At 42.5% G+C, this 19,870-nt stretch overlaps 1 protein-coding gene across 1 annotated transcript in view; it reads left to right on the plus strand.

Annotated features, from left to right (window-relative positions):
* Window positions 1–19,870, plus strand: part of ATG14 (autophagy related 14) — a 48,718-nt gene that overhangs the window by 22,581 nt on the left and 6,267 nt on the right. The window contains exons 5-9 of the mRNA XM_032179801.2: window positions 4,462–4,699; window positions 8,331–8,560; window positions 9,810–9,927; window positions 13,703–13,793; window positions 13,874–13,959. Coding sequence (XP_032035692.1) covers window positions 4,462–4,699; window positions 8,331–8,560; window positions 9,810–9,927; window positions 13,703–13,793; window positions 13,874–13,959 — 763 coding nt within the window. The remainder of the gene's footprint in view (window positions 1–4,461; window positions 4,700–8,330; window positions 8,561–9,809; window positions 9,928–13,702; window positions 13,794–13,873; window positions 13,960–19,870) is intronic.

The raw sequence follows: 19,870 nt of genomic DNA on the forward strand, positions 1-19,870 counted from the left end.
TCAGTGAAACCCCGTCTCTACTAAAAATACAAAAAATTAGCCGGGCGAGGTGGCAGGCGCCTGTAGTCCCAGCTATCGGGAGGAAACCCGGGAGGCGGAGCTTGCAGTGAGCCGAGATCGCGCCACTTGCACTCCAGCCTGGGCGACAGAGCCAGACTGCATCTCAAAAAAAAAAAAAGTTAAGGAATGTATGTTACTATTTGCCCTGGCTAACAGGAAGCTCAGAGTCTTAACTTGGTACTCACTTGTAATAATTATTGGCTCATGCCAGAAGCACAGAATATTGTTTTTTTCCCTTAGTGAGTCTCCACATCGTAATCTGTATTAATTTGACATCATATTTGTACACTTTATCATAGGTCGTTGTCAAAATGAATTCTCTTAGAAGTCTGACATCCTTAACCCATTTCCCATTTGCCCCAAGAATACTCTTTTTTCTAATCCTAATGTAACATCATATACATTTCTGTTACATTAGGATTAGAGACAAGTTCTATTTAGAAATAACTCCAAGAACAGTTTTTATATTTTATTTTATTTTATTTATTTATTTTTTTTTTTTGAGACGGAGTCTTGCTCTGTCGCCCAGGCTGGAGTGCAGTGGCGCGCTCTCGGCTCACTGCAAGCTCCGCCTCCCGGGTTCACGCCATTCTCCTGCCTCAGCCTCTCCGAGTAGCTGGGACTACAGGCGCCCGCCACTACGCCCGGCTAATTTTTTTTGTATTTTTAGTAGAGACGGGGTTTCACCATGGTCTCGATCTCCTGACCTCGTGATCCGCCCGCCTCGGCCTCCCAAAGTGCTGGGATTACAAGCGTGAGCCACCGCGCCCAGCCTATATTTTATTTTCACATTAAAAATCAGATTTACTTCAGACTCAAAGAGCATGTTTATGTAACATTAAATGAGCGCTGGCAGCAAGCTGCAGTCCGTGAATTTCTGAAGATCACTGTTTAAAGTTTAGAATGAGTCACCATCAGACCTCGTGAATACATTTTCTTGTCTACTCATTGCTTCCAGAAGCAAGTCTTTTATAGTGGCATGTAATGGTGTAAAGCTTCCGTTGAAAACATTTGTCCTAATAAAGTGCTCACGTGGAGTTTCATGGGATTACTAAACTAGAGAATTAGGGCAGCACAGTGAACAGTGCCCAGAACTATATAGAACCTACTTTCCACCCAGTCTTGCATGCATTCTCCAAAGGCTCTGGTTCAGTAGCAACATCAAAACCCATTCCTTAACATTAGTTCACGCCCTCCCCATCTTACCATGATATTCAGGGCTTTGCCACCGGGCATCTGTGAACCTCCTGAAAATTGCTGAATTTACTGAGCATGCGTGTTTCTCTGATGAGCATGTTAAAAGCGCTGATCAGCTCTTTTTAACACATTCCTAACTCCCAAAAACAAAAACAACCACCACAAGGAATTAGCCATAGATCCAAAGGAGTGGACCCTATAACAGTGGTTTTCATCCCTAGCAAATCATCACTCACCTGGTGACCCTTTTAAAATCTAGAGAGAACCCTAGGATCTATCCTGGACTTAGGAAAATGATCACATGCTTGAATGTTATGGCAATGTCAAATTGCCGTGTTGAAAAAAGCTTCCACGTGCTTACTCTGTATTTCTGTCCTCCTCTCCTCATGACTGGTAACAGTTTACAGATGGGCCCAGATCTAGACACCGCACTTTGAATAGCACTACTCCAGGTGGTTCTGATGACTTGCCAGGGTTGGAAACTGCTGCTTTTTTAGAATGTACATGTCTCCTTCCCACCCTCTAGACCAGACTTAGAAAATTTGCAAACAATTTTAAAGGTGTTAATGGATTCCAGAAACTATGCTTGGACTCATGCTTAAGAGCTTGTTGTTGTTGAATTACGACATGTAGTCACGAAAGGGCACAAATTATAAATTGTAGAGACTGATGAATTATTTCTCTAGAATCTTTTGACTTAAGGTTTCATGATATACATTATATGGTATAATACAGATATAGGGCATAGATAGGGAAGTTAGGTTATATGCAATTGTAGTGTTGAGTTGATCTGTGCTATAGTCAGAGTTACTTATCTAAAGAAGCAAGAGTAGATTACAGATACAGCACCAAACATTTTGATGTTTATGGGGAGATGGTAGGGAGAGAGGATGACTGCCTGCTGAGTCTGCACTGGGTGCAGATGAGGTGACTGATGATTTCCTGCCACCTGCGAGTGGTCATGATAATAAATTTGAAATGGATCCTCCCCCAAAAATCTGACCGCTGTATGACTCAGGATCATGGCTGGATAGATTCATTTCAGCACTTGTAAAGAGCTTGGTAAGGATAATGAAAATAAGTTAGCATGTGATGGAACCAAGAGACTGAACCTTTAGGACATTCACATTAAGCAGGATGACAAAGAGATGTTGTTGTTGGTTTTGAGATGGAGTCTCGCTCTGTCGCCAGGCTGGAGTGCAATGGCACGATCTCGGCTCACTGCAACCTTCACCTTCCTGATTCAAGCAATTCTCCTGCCTCAGCCTCCCAAGTAGCTGGGATTACAAGCACCCATCACCACACCTGGCTGATTGTTTCAAAACTGTAAGAAATCGGCCATGTGCAATGGCTCACGCCTATAATCCTAGCACTTTGGGAGGCTGAGGTGGGCGGATCACAGTGAGGTCAGGAGTTCGAGATCAGCCATGGTCAAACTCCATCTCTACTAAAAATACAGAAATTAGCTGGGTGTGGTGGTGTGTGCCTGTAATCCTAGCTACTTGGGATGCTGGGTCAGGAGAATCACTTGAACCCGGGAGGCGGAGGTTGCAGTGAGCCAAGATGGCGCCACTGCACTCCAGCCTGGGCAACAAGAGCGAAACTCCGTCTCAAAACAAATAAAAAAAAATGTCAGAAATCTAATGCATGCAACCAAATACCTAAGTTCAGTGGTGCTCAGTGAAAGAGGGTGGGAGGGTGGCTTGGACCCACGGACATTTATCAGGTGCGTTTTATACCCTAGTTAGGAGACAGCAAGGCTTCAGTAGGACCTCATATGGGGAACCAAGAGCTATGCACCATCAGAAGAATCCGAACACATTACCATAGGGTTCCAAAGAGCAAACGGTCTGGGGAGTGTTTATGGATGGGGGCCTCCCTGAATGAGTAAAATTCAAACATTTAGAAAACAGGAGCAAATAGATAGCCTGAGTGTTAGGGAGTGATAACTGATTCAGCATTCATCCATCCATACATTCAAGTGGTTCCATCTTGCAGAAAGGATTTGAAATATGTTGCAATTGAGTACAGCTAGAGCGAAGAGTGTGCAGAGGGTAACTGTGGGATATGTACCAATTTGGAGGAGGCCTTGAGGCTGAGGAGTTTGCTCTGTATTTGATAGGCAGTGGAGAACCACTGAGCATTGACTATAATTTGTAAAGATTGAGCAAGTGAAAGAGGGCATGAAGGCGTGGAGTCGAGCCGTGTTGGAGACAGGCAGAGCGTTGGTGAGCGTTAACTAGGATTGTGATAGTAGGAATGAAAAGAAAGGCCTAGATAGAAAGACTTGGACTGGGAATGGAATTGACCATCAAGGGGTTGATTAGGCAGTGGACACGTCAAAAATAATCTTGAAGTAGGGAAACTGGAGAAGATTTTCCTGGAAAAATAATGAACTTGATTTTGAACTTCGGTTTAAGTTGACTAAGCAACTCCTAGATATCTGTCTGAGAGTTTACAGCTTGTTTTTGTCATTCAAGTGAAGTTTAGCTACAGCCCAACAGCCCTAGCAGGTGTAGGATCCAGAACTCGAAAGGACTCCACAAAAAGGACCTAAATCTGACAGGACGAGTGTATGTCTCCTCGTGGTTGTGTGGCCAGGCTTTTGTTTCCCTTGCAGCACTTAAAATGCTGGGCATGTGTGTCTAGATACCTCACCAGATGTGTTCCCACCCACCCTGCTGGTTGCTGCCACACTCCACTGCGACTTTTCAGAGCTCTTGGGCTGTTTCTGTTGCCCTTCTCCTCTACTGGATGACCACCTGCTGTGAGATTATCCCTGGGTTCTCTGATTATAGTCCAAGGCACACCTAAGAAGTTTCTAGGGAAATCAGATAGCCAGTAAGTTTTTCAAACTTGAATTAGATCTCTTTTCTGCCCAATGTGACTATTCTTTGGTGCACACTGTAGGAGAATCAGGTCCTTCCTGTGCTAAACTTAAACTCGATAGTCATTGAGTGACTCCTTTTACTAGTGATTACAAATAGAGATCCAGAGTCATTTTAATCATGGTTCTCTTTGCTTTATGTGTAATATCTACTTGAACTAAACTCTCAAATTTTCCACTTAGTGAACATTATATTATTCAGGTTTTGCTTTCAGTTTAGATTGCAAGGGAAAACATGCGTGTTTGTGGGGTGGAGCTCTGCAGTACACAGGAACTGTTTGCAGAGATAATTGTTGGGTGTGATTTATTTATTTTAGATTCTGAAGGCCTTCTCAAAACCAAGGAAAAGAATCAGAAGCTTTACAGTCGAGCACAACGGCACCAAGAGAAAAAGGAGAAGATTCAGAGGCATAATCGCAAACTTGGTGACCTGGTAGAAAAAAAGACCATTGACTTAAGAAGTCATTATGAGCGTCTGGCAAATCTTCGACGATCCCATATATTAGAGCTCACCTCTGTCATTTTTCCAATCGAGGAAGTAAAGACTGGTGTGAGGTACATTAAGCAAGCCTTTTGACTCCAGGAATAGATCAAGTTCCAGATACTTTTTAAAGTATGTCATTACCTCATTTATTGGGCCTTATTCTAGGGTCATTGGTTTTCCTGGTGATGGAACATAAGTCTTATCTGTTTCAACAAACAGTACGCACCGCACAAAGCTGGGGAGGCAGCCAGGTGAGGGGTGGGGCCCAGGCTTGTGTACTGTCCTGGAGCTTCTAGATGAGGTGCTGACTCACACTCCTGATTAAGAACCATCTGATGGCTGGGAGTGGTGGCTCATGCCTGTAATCCCAGCACTTTGGGAGACCGAGGCAGGCGAATCACCTGAGGTCAGGAGTTTGAGACCAACCTGGCCAACATGGCAAAACCCTGTCTCTACTAAAAATACAAAAATTAGCCAGGCGTGGTGGCGCGTGCCTGTAGTCCCAGCTACTCAGGTGGCTGAGGCAGGAGAATTGCTTGAACCCGGGAGGCCGAGGCCGCAGTGAGCCAAGATTGTGTCACTGCACTCCAGCCTGGGTGACAGAGCGAGACTGTGTCTCAAAAAAACAAACAAAAACAGAGAACCATCTGATGGGCGGTATTGGGCCATTTATTAGTTGTGTGTTGTGAGGCATGTTCTTGGACCTCAAAATATTGATTTCCTTGTCTGATAAATGGGGATTTAAAAATGCCTTTTTCACAGAGAAATCATGACAAATACCTAAGAAAACATCTAGAGCTTGGGGTCTCTTAGATGGTGGGCACTACATGTTGACTTAGCCTTTTCCTGGTGACTGCTGCTTATTGTGTTAACTGTTACCGAGCACTGAATACTGTGACTTTAGTCTTAGGCGGTAGTGCATGGATAACCCCTGGTGGGATGGACAGGACAGTGGTTCCCCCATCTGGCTGTTCATCTGAGAAATAGAGGTTCCAGAGGGCACCCCTCCAACCTCCCAGTCCATCTTATAATACTTCTATATCTTTAAACTTCCCTGATGCTGCTGCTGATCAGCAGATTTGGAAACTACTACTGAAGGCTTCCATTTATTCCCACAAGCCACCAGGCTGCTCTAATTGAGGATTTTCCTGTCTCTTCTGGCTGCTGTCACTCTCCAGCACCTTTTCCAGGAAACTGACGCTCACTGGACTATTGCTAGTTTCATAACTGTTCTCTTCAGTCTGTCCTTTAGTCTGTTGCCAGAGTTGGCTTCCTAAAAACCAAAAAGACTGATTGCTACTTCCAGCTTGAGAAGCTGCTCTCTTGACTCTAAGTATTTTGTCATTAGTAAGAGTTGGCAAATAGAAAAATAAAAAGGCAGATTCAAAATAGAGCAAAATAGAAAGTTTTTAGGAGACTGACAGCTGAGTGCAATGTGTGATGTTGAGTCCTGAACCCCAAAAGAGATATTAGCAGGACAGTTAGAGTTGAATAAGGTCTGTAAATTAGTTAATAGTGTTGTAGCAGTGCTAATTATCTGGTGGTGATTATTGTATAATATTTTCCTGAATTGATACTTTGGGGAAGTTGAGTGAAGTGTATACAGGGAAACTTTAAAATTCTTGCAACTTTTCTGTAAGGCTGACTTTTTTCAAAAAGAAATACACACACGAAGAGAAAACGTGAAGAAAAACTATTTCTGTGCTGTTTTAATCTTTTATTTAGTGTATGTTATATGCCATTAATTTTTTTAAAAGACGCTGGTGGTTTTAAAGTTACCCTTCTAATAAGGTTTCTTGTTTGTATTTCTCTCAACTTCTTGTGGGAGAAGGGAGACGTAGCAGTACAGCTCAGAACTGGCCACGGTCTTATCAGGCGGTAGCAGCTATCTTACACGTATGTTGTGGCAGAAGGAAAGATACGAAGAACCACTGGCCAAGAGGACAGAATCTAAATTTGGTGCAGCACAGAAGGCCCTTTCCAGACTGCCTGCTTCCTACCTGCTTTCCCAGTACCATCTCCTGGCACTTCCCTTGTGCATCCCACACACCAGCCACACTGAGCATCTCTGTTCCCCAAGCACACTATGTTCTTCCCCCTCACTGCATTTGTACCTGCTGTGACTTCTCATGGTGGGTTTTTTTTGTTCTTTGATTTGAGAGGGAGTCTCATTGCACTTTCAGAGGAGTGCAATGGTGTGATCATAGCACCATTCATGGGCTCAAGCAGTCCACCTGCCTTGACCTTCCAAAGTGCTGGAATTACAGGCATAAGCCATCATGGTGGGCTTGTTGTTATTTTTTTTTGTTCTTGGTTTTGTTGTTGTTGTTGTTGTTTTTGTTTTTTTTGAGATGGAGTCTTGCTCTGTCACCCAGGCTGGAGTGTAGTGGCATGATCTCGGCTCACTGCAACTTCTGCCTCCCAGGTTCAAGCAATTCTCCTGCCTTAGCCTCCCGAGTAGCTGGGATTACAGGCACCCACCACCATGCCCAGCTTATTTTTGTATTTTTAGTAGCGATGGGGTTTCACCATGTTGGCCAGGCTGATCTCGAATTCCTGACCTCAAGTCATCTGCCTGCCTCAGCCTCCCAAAGTGCTGGGATTACAGGCATGAGTCACTGCACCTAGCCCTGTTGTTTATTTATTTTTTTTTTTTTCCCGAATATTTTCAGTCCTCGGTTAGTTCAAGACATGGAACCTGTGAATACAGGGCTGGCTGTGGCATGTGATGGCATAGGAAGCATGCGTAAGGCCCTCATGCTGCACACTGAAGTACCATTGCTGGCTCAAGGAAAAGCACTTGAGAGACTGAGCTGCACGCTGAACTAGCTGCTCTTTTTGTGGGACGCTATTTTTACTTGAAGAACAACAGAAAGACTTTGAGTATTAAAGAGAGTTTAAAAAATGTAAAACAGTGTCACTCTTTACTAATTTTTTGTTTTGAAAGATTTTTTTCATAAAAATGTATAATAGGTTTATTGGTATTTTTGAATGAATTATTTATATTTTTCTCAGTATTTCTAATTCAGTATCAGTAATCTAACCCATATAAACAAAAGTTCTTTCGGATTCCAAAGTGTTTTAAACATGTAGAGAGGTGTTGAGACCAAGTAGTTTGAAAACCTTATATGTTCAGCCCTACCTCATGGTTCCGTCTTCCTCACATTGTGTGGGCTTCTGTGCCACAGCTGGTTTGATCTTCCTTTCTGATAGCAAGCTCTTATCTATGTATATTTCAGTTAAATTCATGGCCAGGCATGGTAGCTCACAACTGAAATATTCGCACTTTGGCTGGTCACGGTAGCTCATGATTATAATGTCAGCACTTTCAGAGGATTGCTTGAGGCCAGGAGTTCAACACCAGCCTGGGCAACAAAGTGAGACCCCATCTTTACAAAAAAAATGTTTTTAAGTTAACCAGGTGTGGTGGTAGGTACCTGTAGTCCCAGCTACTTAGGAGGCTGAGGCAAGAGGATTTCTGGAGTCTAGGAGTCAAGGCTTCAGTGAGCTATGATTACATCTGTCACTGCGCTCCATGTTGGGTAACAGAGTGACACCCGTCTCTAAAAAAAAAATAAAAATTTAATGTAAAATTCCTGTGCTCATAGGCAGCTTTTCAATGTTCTAGCATGTCTTGCAGGTATATTGCATGCCCTTAAAAACCCTCTCTCTTGAAATCCGTATGTGTCTTCCTACTTGTAGAGACCCTGCAGATGTGTCTTCAGAGACTGACAATGCCATGACCTCCAGCACTGTGAGCAAGCTTGCTGAAGCCCGGAGGACAACTTACCTCTCAGGACGATGGGTCTGTGACGATCACAACGGAGACACCAGCATTAGCATTACAGGGCCTTGGATTAGCCTTCCTAACAATGGGGACTACTCTGCCTACTACAGCTGGGTGGAGGAGAAGAAAACAACCCAGGGGCCTGGTGAGAAGCAGCATATCCTTTGAAATCTATATATAGAGAGAGTTATAGGTAAAATTGACATAACAAAATGACCAACTTTCAAGTGAACAATTCAGGGGCATTTAGTACATTCACAGCATTGTGCTCCCATCACCTCCATGTCATTTCAAAACATTTTGATCACCGCAGACAGAAACCCCATGGCATGAAAGTGTCACATTCCCCCACTCTCCCTTCCCCTCAGCTCCTGGCAACCACACATTGCTTTCTGTGTCTATAGATTTGCCTGTTCTGGGCAACTTATATAAATGGAATCACAGAATATATAGCTTTTTGTGTCAGACTTCTTTCACTTAGTATAATGTTTTCAAGATTCATCCACATGATAGCATATATTAGTGTTTCATTCGTTTTTATGGTTGAGTAATATTCCATCGTATGGATAAGCCACATTTTGTTTATTCATTTATCACTTGATGGACTGAAAACATTTTTTAGATGTCTCACCTTTTGGGGGTTAATATTGCCTTGTTTGTATGAGGACATTATTTAAAGAAGTATATTTAACCTGTTGAGACCCATATTTATAGTGTATAACTTTGTAATGTGTTTTAGTAGTCCTAAATGGAGATTGAAAGGCCCCAATGGAAAAACCCTTTAAAACCCCTGCAGTTTCTCTTTGGTGGAGAAAGATTGTTCATTTAGTCACTCAGTAAATATTTAGTGAGCTCATGCTTTGTGTCATGCACACTGCTGGGTGCTGGAGATACAAAGGTGACCAAGACAGATGTGGCCCTTTGCCCTTCTCAGGGGAGAAAGGTAGGAAGCAAGTAAATGATCAAGATGCTGTACATTGAGTGGGTGCCGTGGAAGGAACTAGGGGAGCATCCTGGGGCAGGATGGGGTACAGAGGAAGGGATGACTCTTCCGTAGGGTTGTCAGGAGAGGCCTCTCTGGGGAGGTGACATTCAAGTTGGGCATTCATTGTTTTGATATTACGTTATCAGGTTCACGCAGGTCAGACTTTAATTTCATTTATGTTGGGTCTATTTAGGCCCATTTGCTCTGTTACATTGTTCTCAGCAAATATATATATATACACACACACACAAATAATGGACCATTTATGTCTGGTCATGGAGCGTCTATTAAGTAAGCACTAAAACGTAACAGTGCTATCATGATAAAATCATAAATGATAAACTCGTGGATCATTAGTAGTTTTGTTGGAATTAAGGTTTTGTACATGGTGGTGGTTTTCTTACTGCAGACATGGAGCAGAGTAACCCTGCCTATACCATCAGTGCTGCGCTGTGCTATGCAACTCAGCTGGTCAACATTCTGTCTCATATACTTGATGTAAATCTTCCCAAAAAGCTCTGCAACAGGCAAGTAATTGAAGGTGGTAATGTCATCTTTATCATGGCTCTTTCAAGTTTCTGTTTTGTCCTTATTTATTCCAATAAACCAAAAATAAGAATGTAAGTATTATCAAGACAGAGAAGGTCGGATTGAAATACTGAGATTAATTTCAAAAGCCTTATGTGCAGATTCGTTTCATTATGTTACAATTGTACATGAAGTCTTCCAGAAGACCACAGAGAATATAAAGGGGAGTATCAGGATGTTCAGAGGGTTTGCTGCAGATCCTCATATGTTAAATTGTAGCCGTTGAATTCTTTGATTTGTTGTTGTTGTTTTGAGACAGAGTCTCACTCTGTCGCCCAGGCCAGAGTGCAGTGGCGCAATCTCTGCTCACTGCAACCTCCACCTCACAGTTTCAGGCAATCCTCCCACCTCAGCCTCCTGTGTAGCTGGGATTGCAGGCACCCACCACCACGCCTGGCTAATTTTTGTATTTCTAGGAGTGAGGGGGGTTTTGCCATGTTGGCCAGGCTGCTCTTGAACACCTGACCTCAAGTGATCCACCTGCCTTGGTCTCCCAAAGTGCTGGGATTACAGGTGAGCCACTGTTCCCTGCCCTGAATTCTTTTTGTTTGTTGTTGTTGTTGTTTAATAAAAAACTCACATGGTTTAAAATTAAAAACATTTATACAAAAACTAGCTGGGTGTGGTGGCCCGCGCCTGTATCCCAGCTATTTGGAGGCTGAGGCAGAAGAATCTCTTGAACCCGGGAGCTGGAGGTTGCAGTGAGCTGAGATCACACCACTGCACTCCAGCCTGAGTAACAGAGTGAGACTCTGTCTCAAAAATAAATAAATAAAATTCAGAAAATTTAAAGATATACAGTCTACCCAGTTTGCACTACAACCTTCCTACTACCCTCCAACTATCATTGCATTTCAAGCATATATGAACATATTATTACCATCTTCTCCCACTTAAAAAAATTCTTATTCTTTTTAATTTTTTAAAAAAATTAAAAGTTTGCTTTCTTCTTTTTTCTTGAGACAGGGTCTCACTCTGTCGCCCAGGTGGAGGGCAGTGGCACGATTTTAGCTCATTGCAACCTCCTCCCTCCCCAGGCCCAAGCGATCCTCCCACCTCAGCCTCCCGAGTAGCTGGGACTACAGGTTCACGCTACCACACCTGGCTAATTTTTTTTGTATTTTTTTGTATGAGACAGGGTCTCCCTATGTTGCCCAGGCTGGTCTTGAACTCCTGGGCTCAAGCGATCCACCCTCCTCTGCCTCCCACAGTGCTGGGATTACAGGCATGAGCCACTGCACCCGGCCATCATCTTCCACCTTTAAATAAACACAGATGGTAGTATGCTATACTATGGTGTTTTACACTTTGCTTTTAAAATTTTTAGTTGTGTAACACATATTTATGAAGTACCTACTGCGTGCCAACACTGGAGGGTACATTGGTGACAAAAAAATAATCCCTGCCCTCTTGGAGCTCACATTTTCATGGAGGGCCCAGCATAAATAGTAAACAAATCAACAGCACGTCACATGGCAGTAAGTGCTGTGGAGAACATTAAAACAGGATGAGAGGGCCGGGTATGGTGGCTCATGCCTACCTGTAATCCCAGCACTTTGGGAAGCTGAGGCAGGAGGATCACTTGAGCTCAGGAGTTCGAGACCAGCCTGGGAAACAGACTTTGTCGCTACTAAAAATAAAAAAAAATTAGTTGGATGTGGTGACACACACCTATAGTCCCAGCTACTTGGAAGGCTGAGGTGGGAGGATCGCTTGAGCCCAGGAGATTGAGGCTGCAGGCTGTAGTGAGCTATGATCATGCCAGTGCACCCCAGCCTGGGTGACAGAGTGAGACCTTGCCTAAAAAACAAACAAAAAAAGGTAAGAGAAAGGGAATGTGGTGAGAGAGGGGCTTGCTGTGTTTGAGTGGGCAGGTGTGTGGTCATAGGGGAACTGAGGGAGGGAGGGAGGGAGCAAGCAAGCTATGTGGACCCCTAAGGAAAGAGGCTGTGGGCAAAAAGAATGGCAATTGCAAAGTCCTGGATAGAATAACGAGGGCAGAGAGGAAGATGGGGTGCAAATCTTGGCCTCATAGGGCCGTTGTAAGCCTTTGACTGCCATTCTGCGTAAAGCAGATGACAGTTGTATAGTTTGCCTTTCTGTAAAGGTGTCAAGATCTTACCAGTCTGCTGTTGATGCTTCAAGAAATAATCTTGTACATTTTTCACTTCATTAATGTGCAGATATTTGTGTAGAATAAATGTCCTGAAGTGGAATTGCTTGGTCAAAGGGTATGTGCATTTGTAATTTGTATAGATGCAGTATAATTGTTCTCTGAGGGGAATGGTGTATTCTTAGAAAGTCTTTAAGTGCAATTTACTAAGGAGTAAAAGGGCACAGAGTATGTGTTATACCTAATTGTACTGTAAATGGAGATTTTTTTTTTTTAATTATACTTTAGGTTTTAGGGTACATGTGCACAATGTGCAGGTTTGTTACATATGTATCCATGTGCCGTGTTGGTTTGCTGTACCCATTAACTCGTCATTTAGCATTAGGTATATCTCCTAATGCTGTCCCTCCCCCCTCCCCCCAACCCACAACAGTCCCCAGAATGTGATATTCCCCTTCCTGTGTCCATGAGTTCTCATTGTTCAATTCCCACCTATGAGTGAGATCATGCGGTGTTTGGTTTTTTGTCCTTGGGATAGTTTACTGAGAATGTTTTCCAGTTTCATCCATGTCCCTACAAAGGACATGAACTCATCATTTTTTATGGCTGCATAGTATTCCATGGTGTATATGTGCCACATTTTCTTAATCCAGTCTATCGTTGTTGGACGTTTGGGTTGGTTCCAACTCTTTGCTATTGTGAATAGTGCCGCAATAAACACACGTGTGCATGTGTCTTTATAGCAGCATGATTTATAGTCCTTTGGGTATGTACCCAGTAATGGGATGGCTGGGTCAAATGGTATTTCTAGTTCTAGACCCCTGAGGAATCGCCACACTGACTTCCACAATGGTTGAACTAGTTTACAGTCCCACCAATAGTGTAAAAGTGTTCCTATTTCTCCACATCCTCTCCAGCACCTGTTGTTTCCTGATTTTTTAATGATGGCCATTCTAACTGGTGTGAGATGGTATCTCATTGTGGTTTTGATTTGCATTTCTCTGATGGCCAGTGATGATGAGCATTTTTTCATGTGTTTTTTGGCTGCATAAATGTCTTCTTTTGAGAAGTGTCTGTTCATGTCCTTCGCCCACTTTTTGATGGAGTTGTTTGTTTTTTTCTTGTAAATTTGTTTGAGTTCATTGTAGATTCTGGATATTAGCCCTTTGTCAGATTAGTAGGTTGCAAAAATTTTCTCCCATTCTGTAGGTTGCCTGTTCACTCTGATGGTAGTTTCTTTTGCTGTGCAGAAGCTCTTTAGTTTAATTAGATCCCATTTGTCAATTTTGGCTTTTGTTGCCATTGCTTTTGGTGTTTTAGACATGAAGTCCTTGCCCACACCTATGTCCTGAATGGTATTGCCTAGGCTTTCTTCTAGGGTTTTTATGGTTTTAGGTCTAACATGTAAGTCTTTAATCCATCTTGAATTAATTTTTGTATAAGGTGTAAGGAAGGGATCCAGTTTCAGCTTTCTACATATGGCTAGCCAGTTTTCCCAGCACCATTTATTAAACAGGGAATCCTTTCCCCATTGTAAATGGAGATTTTAACAGAATTTCCTCCAAAAATGCAACTTTATAAATTGTATGTTTGTTTTACAGTGAATTTTGTGGCGAAAATCTAAGCAAGCAGAAATTTACTCGAGCAGTGAAGAAACTGAATGCAAATATTCTTTACCTTTGTTTTTCTCAGGTATGAAAAATAGGTTGTGAACTAATTTTTACTTTGTTAAATGATTGAAAATATTAACCAATTCTTTAATTTTTTTTTAGCATGTAAATTTAGATCAATTACAACCACTGCATACCCTCAGGAATCTAATGTACCTGGTCAGTCCGAGCTCTGAACACCTAGGCAGGTAAGGAGATATTTGTTGCTTTTCTCTGAGTGTTTTTGTGAATCCTGTTAGAGGAGTTGTATATTGGCATAGTAGAGTCATGTTCCCTAATCCCAAACTCCTCAAACCGGACAAAAATAGTGGAGTCCCATATAGAAAGAAACAAAGGTAATTATATTTGAACTTTTATGGGTTTTTTTTATAATCATGTCTTAGAAAAAATTAATATCAATCATTTTTAATACCTAAAGCACAGCTGAAGAACCCACATGTTCCTGTTTGTGCTCTCCCTGAAGTCCAAAGACCATGTCTTTGGATCTGCGTCTATTTCTTCTCCAGCCCTTCCTGGACATAGACCCCTTTATAAAAAGCTGTGAACTCTCTAGCCCTACCTAGTGTCTGTCCTGTTTCCTGTGCATTTTTCTTTTGCTTCTTCTCACTCCTTGTCCAATTCACCATTTCCTTTTTTTTTTTTGAGACAGGGCTTCACCCTTGTCACCCAGGCTAGAGTGCAGTGGTGCAATCTCGGCTCACTGCAACCTCCACCTCCCAGGTTCAAGCGATTCTTCTGCCTCAGCCTCCCGAGTAGCTGGGATTTCAAGTGCGCGCCACCATGCCTGGCTAATTTTTGTATTTTTAGTAGAGACAGGGTTTCACCATATTGGCCAGGCTGGTCTCAAACTCCTGACCTCTGGTGATCCACCCGCTTCAGTCTCCCAAAGTGCTGGGATTACAGGCTTGAGCCACCGTGCCTGGCCACACAATTTTCTTATCACTGAGTCAATCTGATCACCATTTGCTGGCGATAAAAGGTATTAGAGGTGTAGGGGATGAACTGGTTTGAAATCAATTAGCTTAAAAACAGTTAAACAAAAAATACCAACCAGGGCTGGTGTGTGAGATCTTTTTATTCTCTCGGCCCATGAAAGCACGTACTGTAGGAGACTTAGCTTTAGGTCCATCCAGGCACCCTTGTGCTGAGCGTTTGCCCTTTTTTCCTTGCTCTTAGCAGTCTGTCCATACCTTTCTGCAGAGATGTGATATGGTTATATATTTACACTTTTGAAAGAGAACTCAAGAAAAGACAAATGGTGGGAAAGTTCTTTTGGGATTCCCTTCCGCATCATCCATCTACTGAAACCTAAGGCATTAGGGGAGGCCTCGTCCACTAAGGCGTGTGCCTGGCTTCCCCCATGCAGCAGTTAACTTTCGGTGATAATCTGCCTTTAAACATTGTCTTATGCTTCCTCCCCCTCCCCACCTCAGATAGTTAACATTTCCGGAACATAGACTCCTTTATAAAAAGCTGTGAACTCACCAGGAAACTGCACATATACTTACAATGTTGTGCCATTTTACAGGGAGTTCATGCCTCTCACCCCTAATCCCATTCATTGGTTCATAAGCCATGGAAATGTGACATTAGAAATCCATCCCAGTTTTGATGGTTGGTTTCTGTGAGTTTACTCACCATTCTGTCTGTACCTTACCTGTAAAGGGCTCAAATTAGGAAATTTATCCTTACTAATAAGAGCTAATATTTATTGGGCCACTATTTATTGACACAAGGCCAACCACTTTACTTGCCTTGGATATTATTCCTACTTTATAACAGGAGAAACTGAAGCTTAGTATGATCAAGTAATTCATGGCCATGGTCACAGAGCCAGTACAAGTGGAGCCAAGGGTCTCAGTGCACACCTGGCTGACTCCACAGTAGCAGATACTCATGCAGTTAACCAGTATTTGTTATTTCATCACATTAACAGATTAAAGAAGAAAAAACATAAGATCGACCTGATAGATGCCGAAGAGAATTAAATAAAATGCAGTTCCCATTAATAATTAGGGGGAAAAATTACTAGCAAGTTAAAAGTAGATTATTACTAGTGGATATCTATCATAAACCTACAAGGAAAGTTATACTTAATGGCACGTTACTTACTTAGATATTGACGTAATTTATGTAATAGATTACATAGGAAAAATCAAGGATGCCTACTATCAGTGCTATGTTAACATAGCTCTGATGGCCTTGCCAAGGCAAAGCATTTTTAAAAAGAAGTGAAGTGTATTTATATTGGAAAGAAAGAAACTAAGTTGAGAGTATTGTAGATGGTATAATTATTGAACTGGATATCCAAGAGAACTAAGAAACTATTTGAAATGATAGTTCAAACCAGGTGTGGTGGCTCACGCCTATAATCCCAGCTACTTGGGAGGCTGAAGTGGGAGGATCACTTGAGCCCAGGAGTTCAAGACCAGCCTGGGCAACATAGTGAGACTCCATCTCTACAAAGAGTAAAAAAAAAAAAAAATTAGCCTGGCATGGTAATGCATGCCTGTAGTCCCAGCTACTCTGGAGGCTGAGGTGGGAGGGTCGCCTGAGTTGAGGAGCTCCAGGCTGCGGTAGTTTGTGCCACTGCACTGCAACCTGGATGACAGAATGAAACCCTGTCTCTTCACAAAGAAAAAGATAAACATAGAAAAAACAGTTGCTGTCTTGTGTGCCAACAACAACCAGTTTGGAAATTTAATGGAAAAAGTATTCCTTTTATTGTAGCAGCAAAAACTGTAAATTCTATAGCAGTGATCTTGATAAAATATATGTAAAATGATTATAAAAATTATGAAGCTTATTTTTATTCCACATGTATTTTTTGAATGGCTCTACACACTGTATGAGGAGTGGAGCTGAAAGAAAGCCACAGGCAGGGAAAACCCTTATGATTTTCCAGGATGAGAAGGCTCAGTGTTGCAAAAGGGCTACTTCTCAAAAGGAAGACTGATCGTATTTCATGGAGCTTTGACAAGCTGATCTAAAGTTCAGCTAGAAGTATAGTCTGCAAGGAAGTTTTGAAAACAATAATGAGGGATGGTGTTGGTCCATTTAAAACATAGCATAAAGGTAATTAAAACAGAGTGCTGTTAGCATGCAAATAGGTGGAGTGATCAGAGGAAGAGAATAGTCCCGAAACAGACTCTTGTATGTGTGGAAATATAATCTTATGATAGAGGAGGCGTTGAATCAGATAATGGTTCAATAGTGTTGGGCCAGTTGGGTATTCATACGGGGGGAAAGTTGAGTTCATACCACATTCTATATAGAAAAATAAAATCCAGATGATATAAAAAACCTTATTTTTAAAAAATACAGCTACACAATAAGCAAAAGGACAGTGTTTTATAATGATAGGGTGGTGAGGGAATTCCCAAGTAAGCCACAAAACCCAGAAACCATAAAGGAAAGGAGTTAGACATCTTCCTGTGTCAAAACTCTGAGTGTGTCTAGTGAAAGCTGCCATAAACAAAGCTAAAAGACATGTCATAGATAGGTTTCACAACCTCTATAACAGACAACAGATTAAAATCTAGACAACTGAAATATTTCAAATCTACAGGAAAGACCAACAACCTATTAGAAAAATAGACAAAAGATTAAAACATGCGGCTGACACAAGAGATGTAAGTAGTCAGATCACTTGAGCTCAGGAGTTGGAGGCTGCAGTCAACTGTGATCACTTTTGTGAATAGCCACTGTACTTCAGCCTGGGCAACATGGTGAGACCCCCACCTCTTTAAAAAAAAAATTAAAATAATAAAAAATTTAAAATGCAGCTCAAAACAAGTTTGCATTTGCAACCATCAGTTTGACAAAAATAGGAAGGATCGATGAATCCAGCATTGCTGGTAGTTGAGGGAAAAAGGCACTCATACTGGAGGTGAATTTTTGTAGCGGGTCTAAAGTTTTCTGTAGGCTTACTCTTGAGTCAGGTTTTCCATTGAGAATTGCACACACAATTAGGCTGTGAGCCACAGCTAAGTTTATGGCCAGAGGACAGGAAGTAGAACTTCAAAAGTCCCCTTTTCACACCTGCTTCATCAGAATCAAAGTGTAGAGAAGATTGTTAATGGAACCTGGATGGGATTTCCTGTTTCTATTCAGACTGGCACAACTGAAGATTCTATTCTGAAAAGATAAACTTTTTTTTTTTTTTTGAAACAAATTTAAACTTACAGAAAAATTACAAAAAAATAAAAATAGGGCCAGGCATGGTGGCTCACACCTGTAATCCCAGCACTCTGGGAGGCTGAGGTGGGCGGATCACTTGAGTTCAGGAGTTTGAGACCAGCGTGGCCAACATGGGAAACTGCATCTCTACTAAAAGTACTAAAATTATCTGGGCGTGATGGCGGGTGCCTGCCCTAGCTACTTGGGAGGCTGAGGGCAGGAGAATCGCTTGAACCCAGGAGGTGGAGGTTGCAGTGAGCTGAGATCGTGCCGCTACACTCTGGCCTGGGAAACGGAGTGAGACTCCATCTCAAAATAAAAAAATAAGTAATAAAAATAAAAATAGTACAGTCACATACACCCTTACCCAGATTCACCTGTTAATATTTTGCCCATTGCTTATCCTTTGTGCAGTCTCTGTATCCATAAATGCACACACTCCCACATATTTGAAATAGGATATATTGTAAAAGTGACTTACAAAGCTAGAAAGATCCTTATGTTGCCTTAATTGGTAGAATATCTCCCTGCAGCACCATGAGAAAATGAGTATTCCTGGTTCAGAGTCTTGAATAAAAAGATATCCATTATTCAGCTAAACTAAAATTAGGAAACTATTTTATAATCTTTATCCCCAAAGACATTAAGCAAAGTAGGATGAATTATTTTGCTAGCTGGTTGCGTGTGCTGTGTCTCTAGCTTGGGGTCTGGCAGGCAGGTGATGTATCTCTAATCTAGAAGTGGTGGGAGAGAGGCATTGGGTGGAGAAACATTACAGGGGCCTCTGCCAGGACCCTCCTCCTGCTCTGTGGCTTCTCAGAAATGTAGGTTGATCATTGGAACCAAAATTGTTCCATACTGGCCCCTTGGCCAGTCTTCCATTCAGTCGCTTTTCATTGTCCTTAGCTGAGCGCCTGCTCCATGCCAGGTGGGTTTCTCCACTCAGAGAACTGTAGTCCCCCGGGAACTCTGCCTGGAGGAAATGTCATTTCCTCTTCTCTGTCCCTTCTGCCTGTCTCCTGGGAAAACTAAGTCCCCAGGATTAGAGAAGGCGGCATCAAAGAAGAAAACAGGCTGAGCCTTGGAGGGAGGGAGGAAAGGAGCTGTGGTAAAAAGGAAGGAATGAAGGAAGGGAGGGAGGGAGCAGGGAGGAGCGAAGGAAGGAGCGAGCTGTGGAAAAAGCTGACTGGGGAAGAAAGGAAGGGAGGGAGGAAGGAGGGAAAGAAGGGAGGGACAGAAGGAGGAAGGGAGGGAGCGAGGAAGAAAGGACGGAAAGGGAGGGAGGGAGGAAGGGAAAGAAGGAAGGGAGGAAGGGAGGAGCGAGCTGTGGTAAAAAGCCGACTGGGACCTTTGGGGGATCCTGGGAAAGATGAGAGACTTAGCCTGGCAGTCAGTTCTGAGGTCCCCTGGACTGCACAGCTGAACAGAACAGAATCAGAGTATCTTGGGTTTAGTAAAGGAGGGAGCCCAGGGAAGGAATTTAAATTGTGAACATTTTTAGTGGGTTCATGCCAGGAGGAGAGAGGCAGCTCTCCAGCAAGATGAGGCAGGTGGGAAGTGGTGGTGATATGCTGAGGACCTGGGCCAGGGTGACAAATTGAGAATGGAAAGGGGGCTTATTTAATGGTAACAGGTAGCCCTGGTGACCCCAGACACAGAGCGGGAGGTGGGAGGGGAGGAGCCCCAGCCAGCTAAAGTTTTTTTTTTTTTTTTTTTTTTTTTTTAAGACTTTTTTCTTTTTTTTTTTTTTTTATTATACTTTAGGGTTTTAGGGTACATGTGCACAATGTGCAGGTTTGTTACATATGTATCCATGTGCCATGTTGATTTCCTGCACCCATTAACTCGTCATTTAGCATTAGGTGTATCTCCTAATGCTGTCCCTCCCCCCTCCCCCCACCCCACAACAGTCCCCGGAGT

This window comes from Hylobates moloch, unplaced genomic scaffold, assembly GCF_009828535.3.
Source record: "Hylobates moloch isolate HMO894 unplaced genomic scaffold, HMol_V3 SCAFFOLD_16, whole genome shotgun sequence".
Lineage (NCBI taxonomy): Eukaryota > Metazoa > Chordata > Mammalia > Primates > Hylobatidae > Hylobates > Hylobates moloch.